This window comes from Neodiprion lecontei, chromosome 4 (assembly GCF_021901455.1).
Source record: "Neodiprion lecontei isolate iyNeoLeco1 chromosome 4, iyNeoLeco1.1, whole genome shotgun sequence".
Taxonomy (NCBI): Eukaryota; Metazoa; Arthropoda; class Insecta; order Hymenoptera; family Diprionidae; genus Neodiprion; species Neodiprion lecontei.
In genome coordinates, this window is record NC_060263.1 from 21153200 (window position 1) to 21174282 (window position 21083).

The window sequence follows — 21083 nt, forward strand, 5'->3', positions numbered from 1 at the left end:
TTTTCAAAGGTTTGTCGATATTCAAATTTCCTTGAAATTATTGAAATAGCCAAGAAACTTCGTGAAAAACTCTATCTTTCACTATTCAACCGATCGTACGTACACAAGGTCTAAAAAAATAGCCCCTTACAAGTGATTTGATAGTTTTACTTCCTCAGGGACAAGTAATAAACCAAGTTCAAAAGTACGGTAATGACTCATAAGGGTAAAAGGGTTTTGATCCTTACGAAGGTTTGTTTTATCACTTACTACGCTCACTATCGGTGTGCGACTAATCGGACGTGATAGCTCGAGTCTGACTGCTCTCACCTCCGTCTTTCTCGCGCGCTAATCGCTCGCTTTGCGCTTCTCCCTCTGCGCGTGCGCGCTGCTCGCTTACTCCCCCCACTCCCCCCCCCCCCCCAGCACACACGCATGCCGCACAAACTTCTCGCGCTCACCAGGTAATATGATTGTGGGAAGGTTGTTCGTATTAGATGCAATAGCACAGATAGGCAACAGAAAACTTTTCTTTTCGTCGTAACTCGGTAACAGGATTGCTGCATCGTGGTTAGGTTGAATAAAGAGCTGTAAAAACAGTCTTTTTTCCAACAATTGCTTGGAAATTAAGCACGTTAGCGCATGCGCACAATTGAAATGCTATATTTTACACTCTCGGCCCTTCTTCGACGCATGCTCACTTTCCAATAATTCAATTTTACGCATCGTGTCATTGAGTGTAAGTTAACTTAATCCAATAATAGCTAGTTGTTCTGGAAAATTTGGTCAACATACTTATAATATCGTATTTTATGCAATGAGTCACGGTAAACAACATACCATAAATTCTCTTTAGAATTTGCAGTGAGTGCAGCATTTTCCCCAGAGGCTTGACCTGCGAGGTGTAATTTGCGTGGTACGCGATGTTTAAAGCGATATGCTGAGAGGCTTTTTCTGCAATTATATCATGATGCCAGGCATAATTATTCAGAGGTTTTCTTTAGATTTGTGGATGTAAGCTGATAATGCAATAGACGCATTGCCGTAAAAAGAATGCATTGAAAACATGTTCATTTCAATGTTATAGTACTTTCAATAAATTTAGATTGCCTAATACGTTTTTTTCTCGTTATACTTTCACTCCTGGAGATTTATTCTAGTACAATTAGTCTGATAGTTGAAAAAATTAGGAGGTGTACAATTTCAGTTGTACCATCCTTCATCTACATTCCTGTTATTTTTTTTAAACGTATATTGTTTGGAACGTTACCGTTGCTGCAATTTGCGGAAAAGTGGACCAATGTTCCAAATAACTGGCAAAAAACAAAAAAATCAGAACTCTGGGTACCGAAAATAATTGAAAACTAGTCCGATAATTAGTATATTTGATTCAGAAGTTTTCCGTAACACGTGAGGCAAACTGATTACTAATAAGAAAAGTATGCATGTTGATACCAATGTATATAAGTTTATAAAATCGGCCTACCAGAGATTTGATTGACTGTATTAAAATATTGGGCAGGAAATTACAATTTCAATTTTTCTAACGATTACATATTAAAGTTATGGCTTGTACAATTGTAACTAATATAAAAATTTTCAAATTTTGAAAATATGGGAATAGATGAGACTGACGTAATTTTGGTATTTCATTATTAGTAAAAAGCTTCAAATTTTCAATCTGAAGGTAACAGAAATGTAAATTTTTTACGGCATAATTGTTATTTTGTCCTCATTGGCGACAGATTTTTTTGATTCAATCTAAAAAAATATAAAGATATGGTAAAACGCTCGTACTGGCCTACAGACGTTCTTTTGAAAGCTGGATGGAAATCTGCAAGTTGAGGGTTTCCAGTGAAATAATCATTCGCTGATTTTCTTCCCAAGATAAAGCCGTCAAAAACATCCCCTTCTATTTTCCAACTGTTTTTTTCACGCGTTCACACCCTCGATTCATTTGCGTCATTGATCAATGAAGTCCCGAGTTGTGGCTATGTACAAATATCTTGATACAGTGCAAACGGGTGACCTTGTTGTGCGAATAAAATTACGTGATTGAATATCTAAATGAAAAACGTAGAATGTATAAAAGACATTCTGCCTAGCACCTCGCACGTGTACGTGATGGTTTTTAACGTTTTCGTAAACGAGAAGAATTCAGTTTGATGATTTTTGTTTTTTAACCTTATGAAAATTACAAGGAACGAAAATCAATTATGAGTCCTTTCTGAATAACAATTTCCAAGGAAAAATTTGTTCTCCAAAACACTTCAGTCAGGTAACCCTCGCATTAAAATACAACTTTATTATTTCACGTTTGACGCTTTTACGCGATAATTCGCCATACTTGTAGGAAAAATTGGAGAACGCCCTGAGCGTGTTGGTAAACTGGAATTGAAAATCAGGTCAAGTGGCATCCCCTTAACCTCGAGGTTACAATTAGCTGCGAACAGTGTTCGAACAAGCTTGAAAATTAATCAAGAAAATTAATCCCAACAGAAATGCAAGCGGTTTCGCGTCGGCGAGCGATGCTGTGAATTCGAGTGTTTGGACGGCACTGATGCTGACTGGAGCAGCCCCGATCTCATTATTGCATCCGGGGCTTCCAGCTTAGACGAAGGAGTCTTGCTCTTCGTTGCAACGCTTCTGGCAGCCCTGATCGAGCCTTAACCGCTACAAATCGCATCGTTGGAAGTTTGATGATCGACGCGTTCGCTATTTCAGAGAACTCGATATTACAAGTACATAACGCATTGAGTGTGTAAGCAGCAGCATCTTTTTTTCTTCGTTATGCTACCCGTGTTGTATTAATTTATCTTGGAAGCCATGCACCTGGAGTACGTTCTTTAAGGCTGTGAAAGAGAGTATAAATTATATAAATCTCGAGAAATGCGGAAGAAAGTGAAGTTTTGTATAGGCCAACGATGTAAGTCAACTTTTTCGTCTACTAATTTCCGTAACAGTATAATAGTTGGAATTTTCGATAGATTACGTTGAGTAATTTCCCAATACACTAATCTAAATTAAACCAATTTTTTACTACGGGTTCAAACCAAATGCTGCGTAAAAGAATATCGATAATTACTCATACGTGATGGATTGTAAAAATTTGTAATCTGAGTTTGTGCAATAACTATTTCCATTGCATTACTTACAACTGTTCCAAAGTTTGAAATTCCTAACTTTTGATCATCCGCAGAATCGCGTACTCCAAAATATTGCTCAGGTACGTCAGTAAAACTGCGAGTTTGCTGTAAAAATTTAAATCATAAAAATAGGCACTTCGATTCTCTATAGAAACACGCTAGTAAACCACATCCTCTCGAAAAATTTATTGTGAAATTGAGGAATATGTGGAAAATCATGTCCGTACTTTTGGCAGCACATTGCCGAAGGCTAGAATTTGAAGTATGGTTTCCGGGGTTTACAGGTCCGTTGGTTGTCAAGGCGAAGTGGTAAACAGAAATCTTCTATGTTTTAAGATCTCCGAGAGCTGCCATCCGAACCTGAAAGTATCGCATATCTTAGACAGCATCCCCCGCATGTGACTGTTTACATCGTATGGATCACATCTCGATATTTGAAGAATCGCTTTTATATCGCCAGTCAAACATAACTGCGGACAAGAAATTCGTTGACGTCTTATTCGAGATGAACATTTTTATATGTATTGAATGAAAATACACCAATCTGCACTGATAGGTTCAATAACTTTTGTTTTGCAAGGATGAAGATGTCCGAGCCAATTTACGAGTTTCAATATTCGAATTTTTATCTGCAAGGCGGAATAAATCAGGTCTTTTGAAAGCTTCGCTTTGGTGCGATTCGATAGCTTTTGGACAAACGTAATATGCTTGGAGTTTGATAATTCATAACCCGTTCGTAATTACCTGTAAGAGTAGATGAATAGTATTTTTTATATTTGAGATATAAGCACGACGCTTGTAGGTTCTTTTCAGAACAGGATGAAAGTTTGGTAACATCGCAGTTATACAAAGTATGTTTTATCTCTGAGGGTTCATAATTGAGCGGTGTCGCGACAAAACGGTGCAAGTGTCATCGTTATGATTTTTCGGGAGAGCAAAAAAGAAAACTGTTAAAAAATTTGTTTAATTAATTTAAAAGAAAAAATCAAAACAGTACTTTTCAGAGTTTTTCAAGCTCTTTCAAGTGGCCTGCACCCCGATCCTATAGATATACAGCAATTCACCTTCGAGGAAATGACTTGCGAAAATATGTTTTTTTTTTCAACTTTGGATTCTGATTCAAAACACACTTGCGATACGAGCATTATGAAACAGTTATGAATCCAAAGGTTGAACCTTAACGAATAAAATCCGTTGTTGTATTTTCAAATTTGTACAAATTTTCAAGTATTACATAGCAAAATGATGGGCTAGGGGGGGATCGACAACGGTGTAAGTGCCAAAATGAATATAGTTTGCTAGCAAAATTGTCAAATTTTACTGAAAAACGGTTGAACAGCGCAAAAAATCAAAATCAAATAAATAAATTTGGTCGATGTAAATCCTGATAGTACAATCTGGTCTGCGAAGGCATGAAAAACCATATCGGCGAGGTCCTTTTTTGCGAACTTTGAACTGAGAAAGACCGATTTATATCTGTTTCGTAAATTTATTTTTAATCATCGCCTGAAGTAGAGAAAAAAAGTTGGCACGAATCACGGTCTTACACTGGCATGAAAAAAATAGATTTTCGCAAGTCATCTCTCGGAGACAGATTGCAATGTTGAATCAAAGTTCGGGCCGTTTGAAAGAGTTTGAATAAATCTAAAAAGTACTTTTCGATTACTGTTTCAAATTAATCGATGAAATTTTGAGAAAGTGTTTTGCTCTCCTGAAATAGCATAACGATGGTATTTACATAGTTTTCCCATATATACCAACTTTTTATAATTACGCGAATAAATTTTTGCTAGCCATATCGTTTGGCAGGGACGTGTGTACGGATTTTTGCAAATTGTTTTAAAAAAATAACGTATTTTTGGTATTTTGGCACTTGCACCGTTTTGGCGTGCCGCCCTTCAACTATAGCATTCAGAGTATTAGTAGATCCTTTTTAAGATACTTGGTGTTTCATTCGATCTGGAAAAACGGATGTATGATCGCAAAAAAATCTTTTCATCCCTGCAAAATTTACTAAATCTTAACCGAAACGTTATAGCAATAGATAAATCTATGTAACCTAAACGTAGGCAGGATGGAACTGAAATTAGAAAGCAATTTCGTTGGATCATTTATATAAATAGTGATAAGAAAATGACGTTATACTTAAACTCGGAGTTATTTTTATTAATTCTCTTTTTAATTAGAAAACCCACGTTTCTTTTCGATTTTTTTGGAGACATATCTTTCCGAAAGATTCTCAAAAATCACGAGAATTCTTGGGAAATATCGAGTAGGTATAAAAATCTGACGAGAGAAAATTCGAAATTTTTCAATAGTTGCTAATAATAGTTAATTTTGTCACATTTTCATCGTGTGACAAATTCGCATGAAATATAATCGTGAGAAACTAGAACTGAAGCCTCCTCGATTGACACTCCGAAAAAATACGGTATTCTTTTTATATTTTTTGAAACTAAGAGCGTATGCAAAGAAATTGGCGAGCCATATGAATCTTTGATGTGTCAGAATAGTCCTCAAAAATTGGTAAATTTTTCGTTTTTCCCACATATATTGTAAACTACTGAAAGTAAAAGCAAACTTTGATTGACGGGAAAACTTCCCATTATTTGAGGGCTATTTTGATCCATTAAATGATCGCAAGTTTTTTGCATATGCGCTTATTTAGTCGAGTAGCTCTACAACATATAAAAAGAATAGTACCTCGTGTTTCGAAGCGAAGTAAGTGATAGAAATGAGGAATGTTTTGTAATAAAAATTCTCTCAACTTGTTATTATTCGGTCAATGCTACAAATTTAAGAAAAATAATAAAAACAACGTGTCGGTGACTCATGTACCTCGAATTAATATCTAAAACTGGAGCCAGTGCACATGAGTTTCAAACAATAAAACATATATACACTCGAAAAAAGATTGATGGTAAAGCGTAATCAATTTGCCGTGAGATCGATATCACATCCATATTTTCAATAAAAACCGAAAAGGATGTATGCCCCCATACTTATCTGACGTATTAAGATCTAATTATTTATAGGTCAAAAAACAGAAAACCTATTAGGTTCAAAAAATATGCAAATATGGAACATTTCATGTAAAATTGACCTGCAGTTTTGACTTCCCGTTTTTCTTATTTTGCTTACACTTTTTCCGTTGATACTAGCATCTCCTAAACTCCCATTTTACCTTTTTTTTTATGGAATACTTCTTTGAAATTTTAAAAGTGGGACGTTTTTTCACAACTTTCGACAGTTATTGGTCGTAGAGGATTTTTTAGAAAAAAGTAAAAACATTCATTTAAGTGCTTCTGAAATTTTTGGGAGATACTAAAAGATCAGGGTTAGGACCTGGTCTAGTTGACATGGAATGTCCCATATGCATATCGGTGTAAAAAACTATAGCGCGAAACCGGGAAAATAATTGAAGAGAAGAAATGATAAAAGCTGTAAGTGCCATTTACATGATAACAATAATAATAACCGAGCGATAAATAACCACGCAGTGAAGAAAAAACAGTTTTGGTTGTTATCTTTTTTTTAGTTTTTGGTTTGCAGGTACTTACAGTTTTTTTAAATCTACCTCTTCAATTTATAGACGTAATCCATATTATCGTTTCGTCATTCCAATCGACGAGAGCCAGTATCAAGATACGTTAAATCCATCCATTCGAATAAGAATTTATGTCTGTAATCACATATCATTGAAAACATGTATATAATAACTTTTGCATAAATATCAAGTCAGTTTTTGCTCTTTATGAAAACTTGTCAGTACGAAACGCAGATAAAAAAGAGACGCATAAACCAGACATGCGTTACATAAATAATTTTTTTATCATCACAAGCGATCATCATAAGCATGAAAATGCTTGCGAAGTATCAGCTAGAAATTACTGAAATAAATGGTTTCTTGAATACTTCTTAGCGAATTGACGTCTTTTTAGATGTAAGGTACGTAATATTATCGAATGTTGAAAGTAGGGTGAATTTTAAGCAGTTTAAAAATAATTTCTGCATCAACTTATGTTTCTCTATGTTTTGTCGCGTTGACTTTTGACGTAAGATAATATTTAATATCAAACCATATTTCATTCCACGCTATCGCATGCTATAATATCACATTTTGCATCGATAAATTTTTTCTCAATTCTTCTCGCAAACGGTAGAAAGATTCTCGCAAACAATTTGAAAGATGCAAAAATAAATTACTTAAAAAAATTATACCGCCTCGCATTGCACAAATCAAAATTTCGTACATCGTTGTTGCAGATTTGTATGGAATGAAAAAAGGAATATATGAAATTAGTTATTGTTATGATAAAGTGATTTCAGAACATGAGACAAATTTGAAGAGCGCTGCTTTTAAAATGAACGCAAAATTTTGTGATCTTGATTTCAAACCTGATGAACAACTTCTTACTAAAAAATTTTAACAAGCTTGTAATACCAATTCTTGGAATATTATTGCGATATTTTGTCTCTTCTGTTCATCCTTGTTAATTGTGTAAGTAAATTTTGGGAAAAGCAAAATCTATTCAAGTGAGTTGGGCGTTTAAAAACGCTTGTATTTTTAATGGGATAACTACTTTAAAGATTTTATATGAAATTCTGACGTATAAAAACTTTATGGAAAACATTTGGATGTTTTGACAAAAGTCATGTTTCAAGTTTGTCTGAAAACTTGTTTTCAATGTATTTTCAGAAGCAAGCTTTCACCGGAAATCAAATCAATATAGTGATATATTACCACGATTTCATATTGTTCGGATTACTTCAGCCCAACTCATATCGACTGAAAATCAAAGCTTTTTCGCTATTCCTTAGATTCATACTTAGAAGTCTTATTAATTGACCAATTTCTCCTAGGCTTACATTTTTAACTAATATTTATACACGTATAAATTTATTATTCTATCAATGTAAATATAAAAATAATAATAACATATTATGTAATATGCACAGGAACGTAATAACATGTTAAAACATGAACTATTAAGTTTGATTGAGATTTGTTGAGGATCATCAAGGGGCCTTTTATGTATAAATAAACATTCTAAATTCATTGTATTATATTCAGTGATCTGAAATTAAAACAAAGCGTGCTAATTAAGGTACAATAACTTGCGAACAAATTGAACAGCTTCGAAAGTTTAACTATGCAAATGGATGATATTTTTCCATTACTTATAGTGCGCATTTTCAACTGTCAATTTGAAGGATACGGGCAATAATATAATTTACATTAGCTGTATAAAAAAAAAAAGAAAATATACATTGACGAAAACTTCTCCGGCGTTCGTATTAATTTTTCATCCAAGCAGTCTCATATAAGTCCTCACGTCGTTGACCAAAAATCGGAATCTGGGTTCTCACCTCATCAACAACTGTCATGTCTGAAGAGAATGAAAAGTGAGAATGAGCTGTTAATTGAACGGCTGTCGAACGATTGAAACAAGTTCTTTAATTTCGATGAAACGAATTCGTCACCAATATCAGCAACAATCATATCTTCCGCGAACTCCAACTCCTTGAGCACTCTTCCCCAGGGATCCGTCAGCTGCGTGTGGCCATAAGATTCGTACCCGAAACCGTCTACTTTGGCCGAAGATACACCGGCAACGTAAAGCTGGGCGTCATTGGCACGGGCTCGTTGGAGAAGAGACCAATGCAACGGTCCGGTTACGGTCGATTCAAAAGCACCGGGGTAAAACATCAATTGACACCCTGTCGATGGATGAACGGCAGAGAAACTATGAGTGTAGGGGAGGGTGTGCGGTAAGGTGCTTTCATTGTGAATCGGATTACCTAAATTACGGTACAGACGAGCCAACTCTTCGAACCGGATGTCGTGACAGATTCCTAAACCGATTTTCCAGCCTTTGACTCGAAACGTGAATAGCTCATTGCCAGCTGTGATGGTGTCACTTTCTTTGAATGATATTTTTCCTTCAACGTCTACGTCGAACAAATGCATCTGTGTAAAGTTATATCGCATGATAATAATGTCGTCACTGCTGATTGGAAACTATGTGTACAACTGACTATTTCATGCTAATTTAACTCAATTCAAGTCAATTCGCTCAGCACTCTTTAGATCTATTTAGCCCACATATTTTTGTACATAGAGTCAGTTCGGGCATTGATAGTAAATTTTCATATTGGTGTAGACTTTGAAGGCGTTCAAAATAGTATTCGGGGTATTCCACCTGAAAAAATCTAACCTTCTCGCAACTTGTTCAAGCTTTGCGAAGTGTTTTCATTAGTTTATAAAAGTATAATGTGTGATTATTTGTACATTTTTATTTAAAGAAGTTTGGACGTTAGCAGTCAATAAAATAAATTTAAAAATTACCATCTTCAAATAACTTATCCACGTTTAAACAAGCATAATTTATCGTTACCTGACACAGAAATTTAGAGATATTTTTTTCGGTATTGGCTAAATGAGACTTTTTCCCGAAGCTTCAAAAATCATACGTAAACGATACTGCCGTGTGAAAATCTAATCAAAAAATATGATCGCATTTTAGAGTCGGGGCAATAGTATAAAAACAAAAAAAAATCATCGTGTTTGCAAGGAATGCCTCATGTATCTAATATAGTGCAGTTTACGTGAATTAAATCATCTTGCATCGAATGACAATTTTTTATTCTATTGTAATAATATTACTATTGCAATCGACGTTCCGCTTCAATGTTTATTATTGACAAATACCTTTCTGTATTTCCCGATGAATGTTCCTTTGGAATCCCAGACCGTACAAGTGTTGAACAATTGCTCCCCATCTCTTTCCGGGATCGAACCACCGATCACATAAATTTCATTCGTTTTAGCTGCAGCTGATAAAGCAAGGCTTGTCTCACCCGCGGGAATATTTTCAGCGAAATTTCGAAAATGTACTATTTTGTGAAATAAAATGATATTAGGTATGTGATTTTTGTGAAAGCAAAACCGAAACATAATTAGATTTTTTCACCGTTTCCATTATGAGATTCGCCAAGCATTTAAGAATATATCACGTGTGTAAGGGACACCATATTATTCACCTGTACCTACCTAACATGATTATGCATGTGCTTCGTTTAAATTTAATACTTTTTGATAAACATACGACTGAATTTTTTTTTACCTAATAGGACAGCATTATTGCAAAATTTTTTTTTTTTTCAATTTATTATTAATTCGAACTTATAGAAAAAAACTGAATTCACAATTAAGGTGATTTTATTAATCGTTTGTATACCCATTTCCGTATCTGAAAACTAGGGAATCTGCAATTAATTTACTATGAGTGCAAAATTTTTCTGTAAGTTGAACTCGGCATGAGACAATTGCGCCGTATACTCAACTGCGAGTTGAGTCTGTATAAGCGATCGTCACACCTGAAGTTGAGAAGTGAAAATAGGATTTTAATTCAAACGTGGCTAAAAACCGTCAAAATAGGTTTCAGCCTTAATTTTCTATATTAATTGACCGTAATATCCGATGTAATACCGCTGACTGTGAATAAATTTACCAATTATACAATATTAATACTTGTAGCCTGTGCTAAGAAAAAAAAAAAAAAATCACCATTCTCACGAACATACTATACGTGATAAGTTATTCACGGATTATCAATATTTGTGTGTAATCGATATTTTTAAAAACAGATCGAGTAGATTTTACCAGTTCCATAAGGTGAGTTGAAGCACTCTGGCAGTGCAACGACGTCGGCATCGCGTTGTTTTGCTTGTTTGACAAAGGAGATTGCTCGAGAGATGTTTATTGCTTTATCGTCGGTTACGGCAAGTTGTACCAGGGCCAATCGGAGAGCTTCAATCAATTTTTTTTTTCTGTATATTCAAGTAATTAGTGACCCACAGTTCGAAATTGTATTAATAAAATCAACACCTACTTGTCATCGCTTTACTTGGCGCGATTCCTCAGTGCCACGTTGTAAAAAAATGAAGGCGATACGACGGCAGCTTGACAGATGAAATTCGTTTGTATTTTTTTTTTTTTTTTTGTCAAGTTGGATTTTCACGGGCGTCTAATTGGCCCGACGGCAAATTTACGCTGCAACAAATGCATTGATAATACGTTGAAAGTGAGTACCGACGCGACGCAACGGCAAAATGCCGTACGTCAAAATACGTGGTTGAGTCAGTGGTTCTCAGATGCGTTTTCAACGTAAGAATTAAAAAATGCACGATTTTTAATTGGAAGTAACGAAATGAATCAAAAATATATTAACACATGATGTTATTGCAGCAAGAATGATAGACAACAAAATTGACTGCAAAATTTTCATTGGTTATCACTGTACGTACATACAAGCGATTTTACATATGCGACGAATAAACCAATCGCATCATTATATTACACAATAATACTCAAAACACTTAAACTAATGTTGGTAACAGAAGTTAGTTGGAAATACTTGATCCGCGAATCGAAATCCGAGACGCAACTCGCAGGAAGGTCGCCTTCCGCAAGACCCGATTTTCCAGAATGTTGGAAAAAAAATCACAACGGAAGATTATCGGGCCATTTTCTCGGCACAGAACGCTTGTGACTAGTCAAAACTCTGCCCGAGAGCAATTTCAATCTGTTAATAACATGTTCAGCAAACTGCAGCGTAATAATTACACTCGATATGTGAAGCCCATTAACACTTTTCGTGTTACAGTTGGCTGCCTAAACGGATTGAGTTAAACTTGCTAACAATGCAACTACGCACTGACAGAAAGTCAGCCGCACCACAAACAATAACAAACGACACCCGACGCATAGAGTCGAGTATCGAAATCACTAAAAGCTGAAGTTGCACAAGCAATGAAAATTTGATAAACTAAACTCACCTTCGATGTCACAGACTGTTTTTATTTCAGTAACTCCGTTCTTTTTTCTACCACACGCGGCTTGTCGTTTGTATATTATTCACAAATGAGTTTCGTGGGAATACACTGAACGATTCACGTTACACAGCCGTTGTTTCAATCATAAAGTATCGGTGCTTGGCCATGTCCCGAACACATGGCGATCAGAAGAATCGCCATGCGAATTGCGCAGAACGCGGTCAGATATTTGAAAAATTTCCGTTGCACGCGGCATCGGGCTTCATTTGAAATTTTCTGGCGACTTCCAGCCGAAGAAAATACGTTGACCTTAGATATATTCAGTCATTCCTCTGAGGGTCTAATTAGTAGAAAGAGTCCTGCAAAAATGATACTGAGACGAAAAGCTTTCGAGCTCTGAGAATCGCAAATAAAGGAAGGCTATCTTTGGATTTTTTCATTCCAAATATGGCCGATTTTGAAAAGTACTTAAAACAATTCTTTGATGCACTGCATCGACGTAATTTTGCGAGAGGAATCGATTGCGCGCAGTCCGATTACACTATCAGTTACTTCATCTCGCTTCTTCGTTTTCTCCATTTTTTCACTTTCAACAAGAAATCCTACATTTTTAAATTCTTCGCGTAAAAATGTGATTGAGATCCATTGACCTAACACGTAGGTTTCAACGTGCAGCATTCTGCCGTCGGTACTCATTTCCATGAGCATCTTCTTGCCGCCGACGGCGTAACGCTGCCGTTTCAATTTGACGCTTGTGAAAATCCAGCCTGAAGTTTCGATGGCAGATATGTGTTATCGAGTAATCGTCTGTGCTCGCATACATAACATAATATGCATCATGCAGCACCGTGGCTGGATTTTCACGCACGGCAAAATTCTGACGCAATTTCGGATAAAAAATAAGCTTCAGGCGACTGTTGAAAACCACTCGTTGAAAAAATATGTATATGGTTTAATGGGTTTGGTGAGTAAAAAGGGTTTGATTTTTTCAATATCAAAATCCATTTTAAGGTAGATACAAATTTTGTCGCTGTTTGTGCTAATTTTTCTTCCAACAAGTTTCATACAAGTCGGTACGACGTTGGCCAAAAATTGGAATCTGGGCTCTGACCTCATCAACGACTGTCATATCTAAAAAATTGAATCATGATTATTAAGAATCTCATGGAAATGATGGCCTTTTCAAATGATAAAAAAAAAAAAACGATTATTGTAGAAATCCCGCTGCACTGTCGGAAAATTTAAACTGATCTCATCTTGTATTATTCTGACTATCTTGCTCTGTTGGCAGAAGAAAAGTGAAGTCGAGTTATGAATTGAAAGGCGGTCGAATGAAATGACCGGATTCATAGAATTAGACGAAATGCGTTCGTTACCAATATCAGCGACAATCATATCTTCCGCGAACTCCAACTCCTTAAGCACTTTTCCCCAGGGATCCGTTAGCTGCGTGTGGCCATAAGCTACGTAACCAGAACCGTCTACTTTGGCCGGAGATACGCCGGCAACATAAAGCTGGGCGTCATTGGCACGAGCGCGTTGCAGAAGAGACCAATGCAAAGGTCCGGTAGTCATGTTAAAAGCACCAGGATAAAACATCAATTGGCACCCTGACAAAGGATGAACAGCAGAGTAACTACGGGAAGGCGGGTACGCGGTAAGATGCTTGGATTGATTGCGGATTACCTAAGTTACGGTACAGACGAGCCAACTCTTCAAACCGAATGTCGTAGCAGATTCCTAAACCAATCTTCCAGTTCTTGATGTGAAACGTAAGAAGTTCATTGCCAGCGGTGAGGATGTCACTTTCTTTGAATGTCATTTTTCCTTTTACATCAATGTCGAACAAGTGCACCTGTACAAAGTTATTAGTTGAAAATCAGGTCTTATCAACATTTGGGTTCAAAGTTGAATTTCCGCAGCCTGCGGGGCCTGCGTAAGGCGCCCCATTTCCGAACAGTGCGGTAAAACGACGTCGGCGCATGCGCACAATTAAAATGCGGTATTTTCCACATTACGGCATTCTTTGATTAATGGGCTATTTCGATTAACTCAATTTTACGCACTGTATTATTGATCGTAAGTTACTTCAATTTATCTAACTGCCAGTGGCATCGTCAATGCTTCCCAAATCGAACTATCTGCGCGGATATTCCAAAAAGTAAAGTACGTGTGTGACACGTCCAATGAGTCATTCCACGTCAAACCATAGATTTTTAAATTTTATTTTTCTCGCAACGAAACATCTTTTCTCACTGGTATAAATATTGAAATGGATTTTTCACCACGATCTGCACGACCAAAAATTCTGGAAAAAAACACTAGCGTATTCTTCGTTCAATGTCCAATAAAATCCGAAATTTTTATGATCTAGAAACAATGTATTATAGGTGAAAAAGAATGAAAAACATTTTCCGCAGTGTTTGAAAACGTTACGCACGCTCCACAGACTTCGAAAACCGGAATTTCCATGTAGTTGTTGTAAAATATCCGATTTCGACAATGATTAGCAAGTGCGTTTATATTTGGTGTTCTTTGCCAAGTGGATGAAACTCTGACCATCGCTATCTCAGATGTGATTGATAGGGGTGTGCGGGTACCCGAAATTTCGGGTACTTTAACTCGGGTTCGGGTCGGGTTTGCATTGGGTCGGGTTTCTTGGCAAGCCCGAAATCTTCGGGTAGTCCGAAATTTTCGAAAATCTCTGTTCGCTTTAGAAATCCCGGTATTTTTGTAGAAGCGAAAACAGCCACGAGCAAAATTTTCGAAAACTTCGCAATTTTCGGCAAACCCAACATTTTTCAGGAATTCGGGAATTTTAGTAATACGAGTTTTTCGGGTAATCCGAAAAAATTGGCAAAAATACCTTTCTATATTTTCCGATGAATTTTCCTTCGGAATCCCAGACCGTGCAAGTGTTGAAAAACTTTTCCCCATCTCTTTCCGGAATCGAACCACCGATTACATAAATTCCATTTTTTTTAGCTGCAGCTGATAGCGCAAGACTTGTTTCACCCGCGGGAACATTTTCAGCGTAATTTGGAAAATGTGCTATTTTGTGAAATAAAATAATGTCATTGAATTTGTCTCTGCAAGACGGTAACCGGGTCTGTCGGTCGTGAGATTAATTGACCCGCTAAGAATATGTATAGGCATAATGTTGATAAATTTCATAAAAGTTTTTGTCTTTTTCATACAGTCCTGTAAAAAGAATATGGTAAGAATGTCTGTAATAAGTTAGGCAAAATTATTAATTGCTTTCCGTACTTATGTACGATCGTTACTATCGGGTAGTCTTATCGTTATTTTGTCACAGACTTGTCATCAAAAAAGGCATTAATTAGAAGGAGTTGTGAAAGATATAGACGGAAAAGATCTCGAAATAAGAAGCTATTATGAAGATAATTGAAGTTGTATTAAAATAGTAGAAAGCGAAAAACGAACTGGAAGCACTCAACATATGGTATATTAACAAGCATGTACACAAAAAATTGTGGCATCATGTATAAGGAATCTAATCAGAGAAATTAAAATAAATGCAATATCTAAACCATTAAAGACAGTAATTAAACCGAATGAAGAAGTAAAACGTATAGGATTAATACAAAAAAAAGGTTATCAGACGTTGAGAATAAGTGTTGCTTTTATAGTTCGAATCATATAGACCAACGTCACATATTATTATAATAAGTATAATAATATACATAGACTCATAGAGATACAATAGATAACAATACAGTTTATATTTATGAATTGCTATGTGAAAATTGAAATGTATTGAACTGAAGATTACAACAAATTTTGAATTTCTAATTTTTGTTCACATAATATTAGTTGCAAACGTATTATTTGATTTGATTAAAAAGAAAATAGACAAAAAAAAAAAAATTACGAAAAATTGTCGCGGTTTTGTCACATCGTCAATAACACCATAACTCTCAACTACAAGATGCTATAGAGATAAGCAGACTTTCGATTTCAATTTTAGACAGTATACCTATAGTAAAATAAAAAATTTCCCTACTGAAATGACACAACGTTTTTGACACTAGTTCTCCGGCTATTTCTGTTCCGCGTTGCATGTAGAATTGCGCTGTTCGGCAATTTTACGTCAGCGATGAGTGAGCTATGTTAATAGTCAAAATTTGGGGACTCTGGTCAAAGTAAGTGGAATATTATTCGGTCGACAAAAACCATGTATTGCATTCACTCAAAAGTGTACCGGCACACAATGTACTCATAGAATTCATCCCTGTTCACTAGTATTTTCTTGTGTTTGAACACATACTAGTCAGACAAAGCTTCGGATTTTTTGACGCAAGTTCAGTAAACCATAATAAAACAAAACATACTCATATTTTTCAATCTTCGATCCTTCAAAGTCATTGTAAAAATAAGAAAATAGTGATTTTTTCCCAATATGTCGTTACGATAACGTTACTAACTTCAATATCGTCACTCGGGCATTTATAGTATGTATGTATGTATGATATGATTATAGTCAACTCGATTTCATGCATGATCACTGTTTGTTGAATTAGAGGGTGCAGATTTTACCAGTTCCATAAGGTGAATTGAAGCACTCTGGCAGTGCAACGACGTCGGCGCCTTGTTGTTTTGCTCGTTCGACAAAAGAGATTGCTCGAGAGATGTTTGTCGCTTTATCGTCAGTTACGGCAAGTTGTACCAGGGCCAATCGAAGACCTTTAATAAGATATGTATTAGATATATTGACATTATCGATCGCCAAAAGTACAAAATTGTTTCCATGAAATTGGCAAAAATCATCGTACGTACTTGCCATTGCTTTACTTGACTGTCGAGCGATATTGCTCAATGCCATGGCCATGCAGATACTAACTGATAGGTTAGGTCCGATTGGCTATATTATGTGCTACAACCGAATGATGCGACTTATGCTAACTACTTGTAGCTACTGATAAGAAAGAGATGTGTGTGAAGCAGCATTGAAAGACGAGGAATCCAATTTTAGGAATACACATCGATGTATTATAGTATTCTAGATATATTTCAAAGAACTCATGGAAGGAAAGAAGTTTGCAGCTAGATATGTAGTAGAATTTAAATGCAGTTAACATCAACTTTCTCACGTTATTTGAGGTTGAAGGAACCAAGATGTTGCCAAAACTGAAATATCAAATATAACAATTATCAGAATGGCACTGTTGTATTTATTCGTTCTTTCTAACTTGAAAAGCCAATAAAAATATGTGTATTGTATTGATGATAAGGTACAATGTATAACCAGTCATTTTGGTAGAGATGCATTTCTATAAGGTACACCATCCAAAGTTATGGAATGTATTTGAAGCATAAGTTCAAAAAGAAAGACAAGAAAATGTTTGGTTTCATCGAGTACTTCCTCACCAGCATATCCAGCCTTTTGTAATGATCAGTTCGACAATGAATATTATTGTTTATGCGAATGGTTGTGGGTTGTGGATTCGAAAGCTGCTCGTTTGGCCTATCCAAAGCGTCTAAATAATATTTTTCTCACCCCGCTGTTATTCTATTTTCATTGTTAGTGGTTATCTCGTCGGTTTCATTATGTTGGAAGGCACAGTATAGTCGCAAACTTATATTTTGACTTCATTATAGTCAAGGTAGAATCTTAAAAAATGTAACAATTTTTCTTAATGAAGAGTATGTACTGTGATACTTATGTACAAGTCTGCAAAAGTATCAAGTATAAAGCTCAAGTCAAGTCCACTGTCAAGTATAGGATACAGCGGCGATTCCTAAATTAAAAATGAACAAATTTTATTAAGAAAAGTTTATGATACAATTGTTCGTCCAGGGTAGTCATAAAATAAAATTACGTTATGAATGAAAATCATTTTCTAGGTGACCTAGATCTGGACCTTTTATGTTTTTTGCGCTTTCTTCGTTCTGGCGATTCGGAACATCTTCTATCCTTTCTTTTCTCCCGCTCCTTATCCTTCTTTCGATTCTTTCTACTCGATCGTTCTGCCGAACTATCGCGATTCCGGTGTTTCTTAGATTTTTTAGATTTTTTCGGCTTTTTTTCGACCTCGCTACTATCCGAATCATTTCTTTTTCTTGTACAATCGGGACTACTGTCGTCACTGCTCGACCGTCTTCTGGATTTCTTCATTTTTCTCTTTCCACTGGTAATGCTTTCATCGTGTTCTTTATTTTCCTTTCTCCCTCTTCTTTCCTCTCGTTCTCCATCCAATGATTCTACGATAGGCAAACGACTCTCAATGCCTGTGTTATCTGTATCTTTATCCTTGTACTCCTGATACTTGGCAGAGTCTGAAAATTAATTCAACGATATATTAAAGACTAAATCATCAAGTTTTTACTTGACATCGAAAAGTTTTTAAAAGGGGTTTTTAAAAAGGATAATTTCGGAACAACTTGCAATGAAAATCATACGCAATTTTGTAACTTATAAGACATTGTACGATAATCCAGTTTAAAAACCCCGTACAATTAGCCAAAATCTACTAACTTAGGACTTTGCCATTTTTCAGATACTCTTCTTTTGTCACTGCTTGAACCACAGATTCATTTACAGACACGACGTTTCCTCCTAGTGCCATTTTCACTATGAATCTACCCGCGTCGTCGTCGAGACCTTCAATCTGCCCATAGGAATCCTTTTGCTTTCCAGCAATCAGTTTGACAAAAGCTCCTTTTATAAGTTTCAGTTCTTCTTCTTCCTTTGTTCTTGGTTTACTGTTTTGTTTCTGCATTGTTACTTTATCTGCACCAAGTCCCATTCCTTTTGGCCTCAGGGCAGGTATAGATGCTTCGACTAATCTAAAAAAAAGATGCAATGTTTACTTTGTTATGTGAACTAATCATTTCGCATTCAATATGTTATTATATTAGTAACTGGGAAAAGTAGGTTTGACTCCAATGTAGTGTTATTTGTAAATATTCGTACTTCTCATTTTTACCAATTCCTTTACCAGGTTTCCACCCCATGCCACGTAGCATAGCCATTCCATAAGCGTCAATTGGAATGTTCTCATAGTCCTCCAAGGTTGACTGAAATAACAAATTAGCTCTATGAAGGATATTTAGTTCTATTTTTTGTATCCAGAAGTGACCAAAACCATGGATTGGTAATTTTTTTTTGGTAATTTTCAGTGGAACCTAAGGTCTCTGACTTGAAAGAACTCATTTTATCCGTACAGTAGAAGTTTGATAACTTTGCAATAGAATAGATCAAGTTCAACATCGAACCTAATAGCTTTTGTACGAAAATGTTCATGAAAAACTTGATCACGCAACTACAGGTATGAGTAATATTAAAAAATTTAACTCTAAAATGGTGACTGGAAAAAAAGGACAATTGTTATAAATTTAATTAAAACTTGTAGTCGACATATAATATTACAAATGATACATATTGCTGATAAGAATCTCGATGCAGAGTTGGCAAGGTGCGCTGTTAATAAGAAGTAATGTTTAGGAAAGTAAAACCTTTTTATCGTGAAGAATTTGTCATTTGTAGCACCAAGTCTTCTGTAAACCAGTTTTCATAAATGTGACCAGTCAAAAATGCACTGCCATGACGTTTATAACAACCCAGAAATGCGCTTTTTGAAATATTTCTGATTGACCTAGCCTCAACAAATTTTCCAACGACGTTTAACAGAAGTTTGAATGTCCATCTGCAAAGTCGTATATTGTCGACTGTTTACTGGTAAAGTACTCACAGTAGAGGGGATATGTTGTTTGCATGCATGGATATATGCATGGCAAGAAAGATAATTAGGCGGTGATTCAGGAAGTAGCTAGTTATCGAGCTCCTACTATAAATATTTGAAAAGATGTGGTCATAAGGTATTCGGGAAATTATCAAGAAGGAAATATCACCAGAAAAATTTAGACAGACTTTCAAATATTCCTATTCCATTACTTTTGCAGTGTACTGATTTGATCTCATTTTTCCAAATTCATTGCGTTTCATAAATATTAAAAGAATCGTCAACGGTCATTAGAATATTTCTGATTTGTTTGACAGAAAGTATAATTTTTTATACTCACTGAACCCAATAAATTAACACCGTCATTCGAAACTCCAGTAAAAATATTCGTACTTGTAATGTGTGATAAATGGTTGCTCGGCAACTGTAGGAGACCGTTATACAAGCATGTGCCATGAGCGTGAGGTACCGTTTTGTTGGCACAACCTGCTAGGCTAAGCCTCTTGTCGATTTCTGTGCACTCATGTGTGGATTCGAATTACTATAGTTCCGAGGCAGTCAGATTTACGGAAAACTCAGTATGATAAAATATAAGTTTTAAAAATGCCTCTTTGGGAGGTAGATAAATTTTACAAAGCATTTGGTGTAGAAGTGAATATTACTAAGTATAATAAATTACCTCTTGTTCACCAGCTAAGGAGGCGGCATCTTTAACAGGTAAGGAAAAAATACTTGGGTCTTTGCCGTTAGTTTCTGTGCTATGCAGATCTTGTAGGATTTCTTGCGCCGCTTGCTCTTCCAATGTGTTAGGCAGTTTGGATTCTTCAACTTTGACCTCCTGTTTTATCGTTGCAGATTCTACAGGTTTTATGTCAGCTTCGTCAGTGTCCATTGCGCCAATTGGCTCCTTTTTAACCACAATATCAACCACATCTCCATTTGAATTTGTTTTCACTTTGGGCTCAAAGATATCTGCGTCAATTTTATTAACTATTCTATCATGCCAAGTTTTTGATCCTCGCATAGGTATCACCAGCGGTTCATCTTCTTTTTTATCTTCCAAACTGCAAAAGCCAAATATTTAATTTAAGGTTATGTTTACAAATATTGGTATTCCTGTGCTGCTAAAGTGGCGGCTTACCCAATAACCTTTATCGCTTTCTCATCCAGACACTCAATATAATCAATCTTCTTTTTGTCGTTTTGCACTATATTTTTCAAAACTGGCTTTTTTATCGATTTTGAAAAGCCGAACGAAATTTTCCTCACCTCGTCGGCCATGATTGACACTTGACAAGCTGATCGTGGCTTTAGACTGGTCTACGAATCATATAAATTCGAATTGCAACCATAGGCAGTGAGCATGGACTGCTTCTCTAGACAACAAATGTGTCCCACCCAGCCCCCTGACACACGC

The 21083-nt window shown here is 35.9% G+C and overlaps 3 protein-coding genes and 2 long non-coding RNA genes across 10 annotated transcripts; 2 read left to right on the forward strand and 3 right to left on the reverse strand.

Annotated features, from left to right (window-relative positions):
* The first annotated feature begins 2651 nt into the window (after positions 1–2651).
* LOC124294115 lies at positions 2652–8409 on the forward strand. The gene is made up of 2 exons (XR_006903975.1): positions 2652–2720; positions 3410–8409. It is a non-coding gene; the product is annotated as an uncharacterized LOC124294115 (long non-coding RNA).
* LOC107221654 (omega-amidase NIT2-like) lies at positions 3297–12388 on the reverse strand. 4 transcript variants are annotated; one of them, XR_006903972.1, is made up of 6 exons: positions 11021–12387; positions 10792–10938; positions 9838–10022; positions 8610–9096; positions 6686–8515; positions 3297–3485 (listed from the first exon to the last, which is right to left on the reverse strand). XR_006903972.1 is itself a non-coding variant. In XM_046738023.1 (6 exons), the coding sequence occupies exons 1-6, from the start codon at positions 11025–11027 to the stop codon at positions 8424–8426; spliced, it is 837 nt and encodes a 278-aa protein (XP_046593979.1). In that variant the 5' UTR covers positions 11028–11934; the 3' UTR covers positions 6371–8423. The 4 variants fall into 4 exon arrangements, 3 of the variants coding, with proteins under 3 accessions (XP_046593979.1, XP_046593978.1, XP_046593977.1); XM_046738023.1 differs by lacking the exon at positions 3297–3485 and having other exon boundaries at positions 6371–8515; positions 8610–8846; positions 8928–9096; positions 11021–11934; XM_046738022.1 differs by lacking the exon at positions 3297–3485 and having other exon boundaries at positions 6371–8515; positions 9838–9962; positions 11021–12388.
* A 517-nt stretch (positions 12389–12905) lies between these two features.
* Positions 12906–17590, reverse strand: LOC107221657 (omega-amidase NIT2). 2 transcript variants are annotated; one of them, XM_015660726.2, is made up of 6 exons: positions 16761–17590; positions 16521–16667; positions 14830–15014; positions 13650–13818; positions 13340–13573; positions 12910–13094 (listed from the first exon to the last, which is right to left on the reverse strand). In XM_015660726.2, exons 1-6 carry the CDS (start codon positions 16810–16812, stop codon positions 13003–13005), a joined length of 879 nt encoding a protein of 292 aa, XP_015516212.1. In that variant the 5' UTR covers positions 16813–17590; the 3' UTR covers positions 12910–13002. The 2 variants fall into 2 exon arrangements, with proteins under 2 accessions (XP_046593976.1, XP_015516212.1); XM_046738020.1 differs by having other exon boundaries at positions 12906–13094; positions 16521–17590.
* LOC124294114 lies at positions 16018–17802 on the forward strand. The gene is made up of 2 exons (XR_006903974.1): positions 16018–16126; positions 16507–17802. It is a non-coding gene; the product is annotated as an uncharacterized LOC124294114 (long non-coding RNA).
* On the reverse strand, positions 17728–21077 carry LOC107221656 (G-patch domain and KOW motifs-containing protein). 2 transcript variants are annotated; one of them, XM_015660725.2, is made up of 5 exons: positions 20808–21077; positions 20346–20730; positions 18898–19001; positions 18460–18770; positions 17728–18260 (listed from the first exon to the last, which is right to left on the reverse strand). In XM_015660725.2, exons 1-5 carry the CDS (start codon positions 20945–20947, stop codon positions 17818–17820), a joined length of 1383 nt encoding a protein of 460 aa, XP_015516211.1. In that variant the 5' UTR covers positions 20948–21077; the 3' UTR covers positions 17728–17817. The 2 variants fall into 2 exon arrangements, with proteins under 2 accessions (XP_015516211.1, XP_046593971.1); XM_046738015.1 differs by having other exon boundaries at positions 18143–18290.
* Between the last annotated feature and the right edge of the window lie 6 nt (positions 21078–21083).